The sequence below is a fragment of the Poecilia formosa genome, unplaced genomic scaffold (genome assembly GCF_000485575.1).
Source record: "Poecilia formosa unplaced genomic scaffold, Poecilia_formosa-5.1.2 Scaffold947, whole genome shotgun sequence".
NCBI lineage: Eukaryota > Metazoa > Chordata > Actinopteri > Cyprinodontiformes > Poeciliidae > Poecilia > Poecilia formosa.
The window spans coordinates 46,882-59,546 of record NW_006800886.1 but is presented as its reverse complement, the minus strand read 5'-3'; the positions used below and the strand labels follow the sequence as shown (position 1 = coordinate 59,546).

The 12,665-nt window shown below is 39.2% G+C and overlaps 1 protein-coding gene and 1 long non-coding RNA gene across 2 annotated transcripts in view; one reads left to right on the top strand and one right to left on the bottom strand.

The window, feature by feature from the left end:
- Positions 1 to 285: 285 nt before the first annotated feature.
- LOC103132179 (MAM domain-containing glycosylphosphatidylinositol anchor protein 2-like) overlaps positions 286 to 12,665 on the top strand; it is a 38,649-nt gene continuing 26,269 nt past the window's right edge. Inside the window, exons 1-3 of the mRNA XM_016667199.1 lie at positions 286 to 450; positions 577 to 658; positions 6,303 to 6,632. Of these exons, the coding sequence (XP_016522685.1) occupies positions 286 to 450; positions 577 to 658; positions 6,303 to 6,632 (577 nt within the window). The remainder of the gene's footprint in view (positions 451 to 576; positions 659 to 6,302; positions 6,633 to 12,665) is intronic.
- Positions 12,001 to 12,665, bottom strand: part of LOC103132178 (uncharacterized) — a 3,499-nt gene continuing 2,834 nt past the window's right edge. Inside the window, exon 3 of the long non-coding RNA XR_001660874.1 lies at positions 12,001 to 12,357. This is a non-coding gene — a long non-coding RNA (uncharacterized LOC103132178). The remainder of the gene's footprint in view (positions 12,358 to 12,665) is intronic.

The window sequence follows — 12,665 nt, the reverse complement described above, 5'->3', positions numbered from 1 at the left end:
AATAAGTTTTATTGATTCCAGGGGAAAGGGATAGAGAGTGAGTACTGGAACAGTTGACCAGGTCGTCTTATTGGTTTGACGGTGAGCAGACGTGAACAGAGCACAGGATACTTAGGCTACATTGGAGGGCGGACAGGTTAGTTAGAGTCAGGGTGAACAGAGTTCCACTTGGTCCAGTTGTTCTTTTCTTCTCCAGCTGGGTTCGGGCTCGGATTCCCCTTGCGTCCCGAAGGGGAATCCACTGGAGACGGACCGATTTCAGGGGGAGAGGCAAGCACACGAGGGATGGCGTCCGACTGGTACCACCAGTGGCGTCGGGGAACAACACACGAGGAGAGTGACTCACAACAGCGGGGTAATCGGCTCTCACAGAGTCTCCTCTCAGACAGCGTACTTAGGAACGACATAGAGACAACAGGGTCACCTGGCGTGGAAGACAACAAGGAGTTAGTAAGGAGCACAAAACAGAGGGCCTTTCTCTGAAACGATTGTTCCAGGGTAAGCAACACTCAGGCGGAGAAGAGTTGTCCAGCAGCTGCTTAAATCCTCAATCCATCCCCTCCGAACGAGCTGCAGGTGTGTCTGCGGGGTTACCCCTGCAGCTTCCCCGGGGCTCAGAACCCTGGCAGCATCTTGTGGATGCAATGGGGAATGGCAGGTGCTCCAAAAAAAAAAAAAACACAAAACAGAAAGGAAAACACAGAACCTGACACTTTGCCTCGAACTTCTTCGATCCCGGGTTCTCCCGGCGGGCCGCGTGTAGCCACACAAAAACAACAATGAGTGCAGACGTCACAGAATTGCAGTTTAATCCAATAGAAGACAATGCATAAAATTACAACAGAAACTGCAGAACAACAGAGACATGCATTCATTACCTGACATAAATGGAAAGAAGAAGGAAAGAAAGAAAAGCAAAGACGCCCAAAGACGTCTTTGGAGAATTGCAAGAGCAAATCTAATTTGTTACTTCTGTGTAGAAAGTTTTATAGTAAAAGGCATATTCTTATCTTTAATTTATTCAAATAGGGCATATCCTTGCTCATCCAACCAGGAGCTATCTCTGACCCTCTCTAAAGCCAGGAACTCCTGCTGTTTTACGGCTTTTCACAGATGAGTGTGAAAGTTGTAACTTCACCTGATTGTTTCCCACATAGACAAATGGCAGTTCAGAAGATCTTAGCAAACCATCTGCTGTAACTACAGGTAACATAAAGGTCAATAGGCCAGAATAAGTTACTGATTTTAAAACTATAATTAGGCTATTTCAATCAAGACATGTTAAGTTTTAAAACTAGCATACTTTAAATTTATTTTCTTTAAATTTATTTTCTTAACAATATCTAAAATCTTTCTTTTTTTAAGTTACGTGCTGCAGCTTTAAGCAGAGGTTTGGCGTGAGAGTTCACTGCAGGTGGAGCAGAAACAGCGCCCCGTCTGTGAAATATTACTACCAGTAGCGTGAAGCGGTGGTTCAACAACGAGAACAGAACCAGCGTCTTACACCGCAGCTCGAAGACTTGAATTATTTTTCAGGTTATTTGTTTAGCTTTCTGACCGTGATGCTAGTTTTGTAGTTGTGCGCTGCTTTACCGACCGCCCCGGATGTCCTCTTTCCCCTGCTTTGAGCCGCAATATAGCCAAACTCCGTCAAGTGCACATTTTTTAAATGTCACATTAGATTTGTTGTGTTGATGCATTTTGACACGCTTCACCCCCAAGATAAATTTCCACCGCAACACCCAAACTTCCCCGTTCACTCTCAGAGCGTTCAAGTTCCACACCACAAAGACCCGTTTCACAGTGACGTCACTGAATTCCATTCTGACTCGACGGGGTGTATCTTCCGTTCCGGTGTGTGGAGTTAAAGCTGTTTCTGGACTCAAACCAGCTGCCACAAATACGATTTGAAGATGTATCACTATTTGCAAACATTTTTTCTTCATCAACATAATCTAAACTTGACAAATTCCTTTCTGAATGATACCAGTTAGGTTACTCTAAGCCTGCTGCCCGCTTGCGCAGAGTGAAGTCAAGAGGAAGTCAGCTGCACACGCAGGCTGCTAATGAGATACAGGTAATCGGAAACAAGAGATGGATCGGCGATCACCACTCATACGCTTTTTCACAGAAATCGGCCGATTATGATCGGTGGTCGATCAATTGGCACACCTCTAATATATAATGCAAACATAAAAATCCAAGTAGTAGTGAAACTGTTCTGTTTAATCAGTGGCGCAAAAAGTGGGCATGCAGCGCATGAAACGCATAGGGGCGCTCACCAGAGGGGGCGTCTCGCAGCCCAGCTGAGGACTTTAACACTCACTAACGGAATGGAATCGATCTTGGAGAAGTTGCTAGTTTCGGTTCACTGGAACGACCAAACTAATTTGGATAATTGGAAACTGAGATGTATCGGAGAGAATTTAGGGAAGATTGAAATTTATAATCTACCCGACCTAAGATGTTCTGTTTCTGAATTGGCTTTTCCCATGTGGCCTTGGAAGGGCTGCATGTTTCCAATCTCCTTGAAGATGTGTAAACATAACACTCTTTCCCACCTCACCACCTTCTGTTATCCATGCAGCTGTGGAGCTGAGTGCTCTCAAGGACATGTTCCTAGATAACACCATTGTATAGGACGTTTCTCAGGAACAGCCCTGGCTACAGATGAGTTTAACGGGGGACAGGGGGGCATCGGCTTATTTTAGGGGGGTAATATAATCATAACAACTAAAGAAAAAAGTACAGTGCTGTGAAACAACTCTAATAAGTACTTTTTTTCCAAAAAAAGTTACTCAAGTGAATGAACTACTACCCACTTTTGAACATAAATAGCATCAGTAGCCTACAGGCTACCTGTTAACAAGTTTAAGGTGCTGTATTGTTATTAGCTAGTCATCTTTTAGCTAACATTACCTGCATCCAACAGCTTTACTCAACAGTCCAGTGTTTCTCAACCTTTTTTGGGCCAGCGCCCCCCTAGCCTTTTTCCAGGTCCCTCACCGCCCCCCCACCAAAGAATTTGTAGGCTACTTTGCACTGACCATTATTTTATCTTTAATATTACTATCACTATTGTAGATGTTTTGATTGTTATGCTTGTTTCTGTATTTATCATCAAAAATAATTTCCCAGAGAACAAAAAACTCATGGGAATAGAAATTATTTTCACTGGCGTCTATGAAAAATGCAATGAACATTCAAGTTAAATTCAGTAGGCCTAACAGCAGCCAATCAATGGAAAAAATATTCTTGTTTTGTGCCATTTTCTAGTTGTTAAATCTTGCACAAAATGACCAGATAAAAGATGAACAACATGCCAGTTTAAACTTTGAACTATTTGCAAACTGACTGAGCTCTGCAACATTAAAACATGGATAGAACTATAACTACATTAATCATAACTCTTCTTGTGGGTTTCTGGTGGCGCAGCTCTGTGCTGCCTTCAGGAGAATGGGACATCAGAGTATTATCCATAAAAATTCACCCACATGGCATTTATTGTGTAAACCAGAGCTTTCAGTGGAACAACAAAAGTTCCAGATCATTTTAATGCCATACAAATATGAGACAGAAACATGGATTATATCTTTATATAGACCTGTCTATTGATTTATAGATTAATAGTTTTACTGGACAGAAATTACAAAAAACAAATATGGTTCTTGATCAAATCCTAATGAGTCAAATTGAAAGTATCATGGAGTCACCAGCCTCATCACATTAACACTGACATGAAAAATAATATTGAAGAAATAAATATATCAAATCTAATTAAAAACATAAATAAGTGATAAGTTTTTTTACTGTTATGGACTGTAAGATATATTTATTCTCAGTATTAGATGTGGTCTTAACAAACACATGGCACTTCAACTAATTATTTTACCTTTTATCTGGAAATAGTGTCCGTTTATTCGTGCCATACAGTCTCTGTATTAACCTGTTGTTCACAGGTTGTCATTCACAATACAGGGGTGTCAAACTCCAGTCCTCAAGGGCCGCTGTCCTGCAGTGTTTAGATGTGCCACAGGTAAAAAACAGTGGAATGAAATGGCTTAATTACCTCCTCCCTGTGTAGATCGGTTCTCCTGAGCCTTGCTAATGACCTAATTATTCTTTTCAGGTGTGGTGCAGCAGAGGCACATCTAAAAGTTGCAGGACAGCGGCCCTTGAGGACTGGAGTTTGACACCCCTGTCACGAGAGGACCCAAGTTTGGGTCCTCTCGTGAATGACAGGTTAATTATTGCTCTAAAGGTCTTGCCATACCAGTTTATTCCTCTGTATAGTTTCTTAGTTTATTCTTTCATTTTGTTCTTCATTCATTTCCATGTAGTTTCCTTTCATTAGTATTATCCTCTCTTGGTTTATTGCTATGTCCACTTTAGTTTCTTTCCTGTTGCTAGATTTATTTTATCGTTTACCATCGCTCACCATCTTCACTCATCACCTCCTGCGCCGCCTAATCATCATGTGTTTCACATCATGTGTTGATTTTTCACTGTTCAACGTCGGATTCTATGTTTTTATGCCATAATTCACATCTAGTTCGTTGCTCCGTTTTATGTCCCGCTTCTCCTGTTTCAGAGTTTTGCGCAATATGCGCGTCTCTCTCTCTTTTTTTTTTTCTTTTTTTTTTACCTCCTAAAGTGCAGGGCGGTCGGGAAAAATGTCTATGGGGAAAATGCAGACTGACATAAACCTTTTAAAACAACGGAAACAATTTCTGCAGTCTGATTATTGAAATTTAAAAGTGCTGTGTTGTTCTATCAACCCCGTTTCATACCGGACCTTACAGCACCGATTTAACGCTATAAAATGAACGCTCTCTATCGTGGTGTCACCATGGAGGGATTTCTTTATTTCTTTATTTAAATGGGTTCATTTTTCAGAGGGATACACAGTGAGGGTATCGTGATTTTAGCTACCAGTAGCAGGAGAACGGAGCTGCGCCAAGAAGCTAACAGAAGCTAACAAACACTGAATAGAAGAAGAGCTGCCATTGATAAGGTTGCAGCCAAGCATGATTTAATGTTACCCAATACAGTTTTACCAAGTTCCTCAAAGTCTAAACTGGCATTGTTGTGCATTTAATAACCCTCCTGTTATGTTGCGGGTCAAATTGACCCGTTTCAAAGTTTAAAACTTTTTAAAAAATAGAAGTTTTTTTTCTGCATGAAACTTTTTCTATTTGTCTTAATAGGTGCGCTCTATGTATAAAATAAAAATGGTTCATTTTACACTCTTGCAGCCCCCTCTGCGTCCATTTGTTACATAGATACTGTTCGGGTCAATTTGACCCGGCATACAAGTTGAAGGGTAAAAAGATTTAAAAAAAATGTCCAATTCTATTTGTTTCCTTGCACTTATGAGACATATTTCACCACACACACACACACAAACACCACACCACACATGCATGCACATGCACACCACACACACACCTAAACACGCACACAAACCCACTCTTTCACTATTCTCTTTACTTCACTAGGAAACTGCCAGAAAGCAGGTGTTCATACAACTTTTGACAGGAACCTTTTCTGTTCCTGTGGGCAAACTCCACCCACACTGAGTGGACACTCAGCAGAAGTGGGGGGGGGACATAAATACTCTCTGTAAGGGAGTCCTAAACGCATTACACACTGAAGGTCACTGTTGGAGATCAGGAATTGAGCAGCAGGGAAATAAAAAGATGACAACCCTGGAAGCTCTGGAACTTCTGTTGATCATGCCAGGATGGCAGAAACTCACATCACAAACATCAAGTCAGTCTGAGCTACTCATGCCTAGTGCAATACAGAAAATCACTGTTGAAATGACAAGTCTAAAAGGAAGGCAAGTTTTTGGAGAGAACTGGAAGGAGCTGGACCAGATGCATTTACATGCATATTTGAGGGGGGTCCTCATTCTGACCAGAGTTTTCAAGTCAAAGGATGAATCAACAGCCAGTCTAAGGGATGCAGAGACAGGCAGGGTAATATTATGGGCCATAATGTTTCTGGAGACTTNAATAAATATTTCCCAAAAAAGGTCTATTGTTATAATTAATCCAGGATCCCTTTAAGTCTGGTTTCTGTTCAATCAGAAATCTCTGGAAATATTTATCCACATATTTCCAGAGTCTAATCTCCTGCATGTCTATGTCCAGCAACTCAGAACAATTACAGTTTCTCCCTTAGCTCTCTTGGTCTAATGGTCTAATCTGTTTTAGTTTTTAACTCTTGCCTTAAGATAAGAATGATAATTTAATATTCTATCTAACGTTGTCTCTACTGTTTTCTATTATTTACTCCAGGACTACATAAAGGTCGGTTCTGGATCACACCAGACCCGTACCACAATGAGGACAACATTCAAATTGGTCGGGAGGTCAAAATTAGCTGCCAGGTGGAAGCCACACCTTCAGAGGAGCTGCAGTTCAGCTGGCTAAAGAATGGCCGGGCATTGAAGAGCTCTGAGCGAATGGTCATCACCCATACTGACCCTAACATCTCACCAGGAACCACCAACCTTGACATAATTGATCTAAAATTTACAGACTTTGGCACTTACACATGTGTGGCATCACTGAGAAATGGCGGAATCCCAGAGATCAGCATTGATGTAAATATTTCTTCAACCACAGGTGAGGTATTCCTTGGAATTTTGATTTGGTAAATCATTTTTGCCATCAAAATAGTCTTTCTGTAGAACTGAAAACTGTTTTTCCAACATCCTTACTGACTTCTGAGAGTGAAGCGTGACTCTCCACTAAAAATGAAAACCTTTGTGCCCTTCATGAGACCATTTGCTTATAAATTATTTGTCTACTGACTAAGCATGATGAATTACTTTTGGTTTAATCATTATTCCTTTGCTCTGCAAAAGTAATTATATAAAAATAATTACTTCATATTTAATATTTACCAACCTCCATCTAGCTAGCCAGAGTTTATGCTTAATAACTGGATGACTTATTTACGACATTTACTATAGTTTTACCAAACTTTTTCTTTTATTTTTGTCATCATCATGCAAGCTTATATCTTACACAATGAATATGGACAAAAATGTTTTCATAATAATTTATTTATTAGAATCACAAACAATCAGCTGACATATTCTGGGAATCATGAAAAAATATTTTAATAACTTAAGTATATAAAAGATGAGAAGACAGTGAAGAAGATGATGTAAGGAGGAGGGGGCAGGAAAAGGATCACTGGGAGCTTCTGAGAAGCTGCATCCAAACCTGGAACTGTTTCCTCTCCTCCTGAAGAGCCACCTGCATAAAACAATAAACTGCATGTAAGAAGCTAATCAAATGGAAATATGTATATAACAGGGATGCTCCGATCAGGTTTTTTGCTGCCGATTCCGATACCAATCACCATTGAGGCCGAGCTCTGCCGATCACCTGGATTGACTGTTAATTTTTAGCTTTAGGTATAAATTTGTGATATGACAAAATAAAAAAATTATTTGGCAATAAATTAACCATAAATAAATTAACAATAAATTAAGCATAAAACATGCAGAATAGTTGCTACTTGCTAGTCATCTCAGAAAACCTGCAATCAGTAAAATAATATTTAATAGTAAGGCTCTCAGTACCATAAATTATAGTCAAATAAATCTGCCTATATCAAATAATTTCAAGTAAAAAAGGAAACATTAATTTAAAGTCAAACGCAGACTGCATCAAAATAAACACTCCTTCCTGACAGCACGGCTTCCTGATTTATGCTGGTTCTGATTGGTTGTTTCTGACTGAGCGAGGAATTATGCAGAACAAAGGAGGGGACGTCAATTAATTTTTCAGAAATTATCTGTCTTGTGTTAGAACAGTGAACGTTTTAATACATATTGCTGAAGAAGATTCTAGGTTATAATATTTCTTAAGAAAGAAACTCTGTGTCATGTCGGTACTTAGCTTTTTAACCCACATGCAAGAACACAATCAGGAAGAGTCCGGTAAGTGTACAATAATACGTTTTATTGATTCCAGGGGAAAGGGATAGAGAGTGAGTACTGGAACAGTTGACCAGGTCGTCTTATTGGTTTGACGGTGAGCAGACGTGAGCAGAGCACAGGATACTGAGGCTACGTTGGAGGGCGGACAGGTTAGTTAGAGTCGGGGCGAACAGAGTTCCACTTGGTCCAGTTGTTCTTTTCTTCTCCAGCTGGGTTCGGGCTCGGACTGACAGGTCCTCTTGCGTCCCGAATGGGAATCCACTGGAGATTTCAGGGGGAGAGGCAAGCACACGAGGGATGGCGTCCAACTGGTACCACCAGTGGCGTCGGGGAGGAACACACGAGGAGAGTGACTCACAACAGCGGGGTAATCGGCTCTCACAGAGCCTCCTGTCAGACAGCATACTTGGGAACGACGTAGAGACAACAGGGTCACCTGGCGTGGAAGAGAACAAGGAGTTAGTAAGGAGCAGAAAACAGAGGGCCTTTCTCTGAAAAGATTGTTACCAGGGTAAGCAACACTCCACCTGGAGGATCATCTTCAGGACTCATTTATCTTGATTTTAGTCAGCGGGTCAATTTGACCCAGAGCAGAATAGTGTCTCAAGTTCAATTATAAAGATGACCCCTTCAAAAAAAAAAATCTAAATGTAATATAAAATTTTTTACAAAAAATCACTTTCAAAGATAATTAGTGTTATTTTGTGTTTAGTTTTTTCAGTGGGCATAAAAAAAATGTAAATCACATTTTTTTATGTCCAAACGAGTAAATTGTCATTGATCCTAAATTTGTGAGGAATAAAAAACATAATTGCACAAATATTGATTGAAATGGTTAGTATTGGAGTTAATAATCAGACGCAAAAAAGATTTGGAGGATTATTTTGGTTTCTGACACTATAGCATGACTAAACACTCTCCGGGTCAAACTGACCCGCGAACATTATTGCTGTACCTCAGAAACGAACATAACAGGAAGTTAATGTGTAAACTTTACCTTCGACCAACAGCAACCCAGTGCCCCTCTTTTGTAAAAATGTCCACCAGCGCCCCCTGCCGTCCTCTGAATCTGAATTAACGAGTTACAACAACATTCAGATTCCCTTTGGGATCGATAAACAATTTTTTAATTGAATTTGAATTGAACTTCATTGGATCGCTCAGAATGAGNTATCTTGGTTTTAGTCAGCGGGTCAATTTGACCCAGAGCAGAATAGTGTCTCAAGTTCAATTATAAAGATGACCCCTTCAAAAAAAAAAAAAAAATCTAAATGTAATATAAAAAATGTACAAAAAATCACTTTCAAAGATAGTTAGTGTTATTTTGTGTTTAGGTTTTTCAGTGGGCATAAAAAAAATGTAAATCACATTTTTTTATGTCCAAATGAGTAAATTGTTGTCATTGATCCGTCATTTGTGAGGAATAAAAAAACATAATTGCACAAATATTGATTGAAATGGTTAGTATAGGAGTTAATAATCAGACACAAAAAAGATTTGGAGGATTTTTTTGGTTTCTGACAATATTGCATGACTAAACACTCTCCGGGTCAAATTGACCCATGAACATTATTGCTGTACCTCAAAAACGAACATAACAGGAGGTTAATGTGTAAACTGTACCTTCGACTAAAGGCAACCCAGCGCCCCCCTTTTGTAAAAATGTCCGCCAGCGCCCCCTGCCGTCCTCTGAACGCCCCCTTGAGAACCGCTAGATTAGAACAAACTTAGAATCCAGAAAAGCTACCTTAGCAACTACTTTTTAGACTCCTATTCCTCCAACCCAGAAAAGGAACTGGATCAGAGGATACTTACTTATACTTATCTACTAACCCTGAATAGAATCCAGTTTACATACGTTAGATCAACATTAAATTATGTTTCTTCTTTTGCTCTTTTCTTTGGTTTGTTATTTTGTTTATATTTAATTTTAATTCATGTAAAGCACTTTAATTTGCCTTGTTGCTGAAATGTGCTATATAAATAAAATTATTGTACCTTACCAAACAGTGATCAAGATGGACAGACAAACTTCTGTCTTTCAAATACGATGAGAACCAATCTAAAACTGCACCCTTAAGACCAACACAGTACTGCAAAGAAATCTCATTTTGGATGAACTAAGAGGATAGACGAGAACATGAGTACGATTTTCTCTCCTAAAACATCTTAAAATAACTTTTTGTTACAAATTAATAGTGTTCTCACCTCTATTTACTGCTTACTTGGCTTGTTTTTACTGAGAGTCTGGTCCGATATGATTTGTGCTTTGTTCAACTCTCCCTACTGGTCTGGAACATTTCTGTTTTGTGGAGCGAGTTTACTGTTGCTTTTGATGTTTGCAGCATTTTTCCCTCTTGTTTCTTTTGCAGCATTTTATTTGTGGTTGCAGGCTTTTTTGTTTGTATTTGTTCTGTTGTTCAAAGGTTATTATATCATAACATTTCTGTTATTACATCATTTTTTGTTTGCAGCACTTTTCTGTTGCATTTGTTTTTTGTTTTTGTACGTGTTTGCAGCTCGTTTTGCAATTTGCTGTGCTCTTGCACATGTTGTCTTCGATAAAGAGAATAAATAGGGAACTCAGGAGCAAAGGAAGATTTCTCCTGTTGTAGAGTACGCAGAGAAGCAACAGGAAAGCTGTCTTCATGAGGGGATACAGAAGGATGTATGTCTAGAGAAGGCTAAGATCCTTTAGGGTTTGCAGCAAGATGCTGAAGATTTTCTATTAGTCTGTTGTGGAGAGCGTCATCTCTTCTGCCGTCGTCTGTTGGGGCAGCACCATCAGAACCAGGAACCTAAAAAGACTCAAACATCTAATACAGAAGGCTGGTTCTCTTCTGGGGATGATGTGGAACCTCTGGAGATAATGATGCAAAGAAGAATATGACATAAAAACAAGAAAATTATTAACAACCCTGACCATGCTCTTTTCTGTCTTAGAAAAACAATGGTTTTAGTCAGAGGCTTCTTGAAATTTGCTGTAATACAGACAACTACAGGAGACTTTTCCTGCCCACAACCATCACCATCTTCAGTAACTCTTTGAAGAATCTGAACTAACGAGTTACAACAACATTCAGATTCCCTTTGGGATCGATAAACAATTTTTTAATTGAATTTGAATTGAACTTCATTGGATCGCTCAGAATGAGCTAGAATATGTCATTAGGAGAGGGATGTCTGGGTTCCTGCTCAGATCTGTTGACTCCATCTCAGGAGGGTTTTATCTCGTTTAATCACCATAAAACCTATTTCCTATAACAGTAGGCTGTTGTTAAATGGTGGTTTATGGAATGTCAAGGAAGATGATGGGGAAAAAAATCACATCTCCTTTGCAAATCATCTCCCTCGCTGCATCCACTGGAATGTAAGCAACATTCAGAGACAACATGCCAACGAAGCTGGTGAGTTAACAGAGTGTAACACACATACACACACATCTTAAACACAGTTTAAGTAAGTAAGTCTGTGAACTCTGTACAGCCAGCTTTCCCAGCCAACAGTCTCTGATACAGTGGTAACTACCACTGTATCAGAGTGATACAGTGCTAGTATAGTTATACTACCCCTGATCTAGTATAACTATACTAGATCAGGGGTCGGCAAGCAAAAATGTTGAAAGAGCCATATTGGACCAAAAAAACAAATCTTTTTGGAGCCGCAAAAAATTAAAAGCCTTATAAAAGGCTTATAACGAAGGCAAAACAGGCGTTAAGTGTTTATATTAGCTTATTATCAAAATGACTAAGTGTATATATAATTAGCATTCATGATTAAATGTTTATTTTCCCTGCAGTTTTTACATATTGCTTAAATTTACCTGATAGAGGAATTTCCAGTTGAAGGGAGTGTTATTTTAATCAGAAGAAGAAGAATTAAAATCTTTTGACTCGTTTTATTTTCTCTTCTGCCCGGATTCCTTGATGCCGTCACTGTATCAGCTGAACCATAAAGACAAGACAAAACGTTTTTCCAAGTCCAAAACATAAACAAAATTTATTAGACGAACAACTAATGAAACTGACAAAACTCAAAAAATAATTCAATAATTCAAAAAGTTGAATTAAAATAAACAAAAGTTTATTTTAATTCAACTTAGTGTAATATGTTTCAATAGAACTATCCTACTTAAGAGATTACGGTAATTGAACCATGGATATAATTTGAAGTGAATTTCCTTATTTGAAACACAATTAATTTGATCTAATATTGAACATATGGTTAAGTTTTTACAACTAGCTTATTTTAAATTTATTTTCTTAACAGGAGTCAGTTACTAGAGTTACTGGTTGGATTGAAGGTGGAGGACATGTGGGAGGCTGTGGCTGCTGGTCATGGGGGAGAGTTTCTGGATCTGTGGCTTTTCCTCAGAATCTGAATAGATCTCAGTTCACCTGTAACAAAAACATTTAATTATAAACCTGCATAAACATCAGCGTGATTTGTTTAATTAATCGAAGTTTTGTCCAATAATACTTGATTGTCATGTATTTCTAAGTGGTCTGTAATACTGTAGTAAAGGCAGGTGATTTTAAAAACTCCTAATCACATTGAAACAACATAAAGGGATCAAACTGAAACTAACCCTAACCAAGTGGTTCCCAAACTTTTTCTTCTGCGCCCCCCCTATGGTTTACAAATGGCTGTCTGGTTGAACCGCCGGGTGGGACGGGGGGCACACGCCCCCCGCGTACACGGGGGG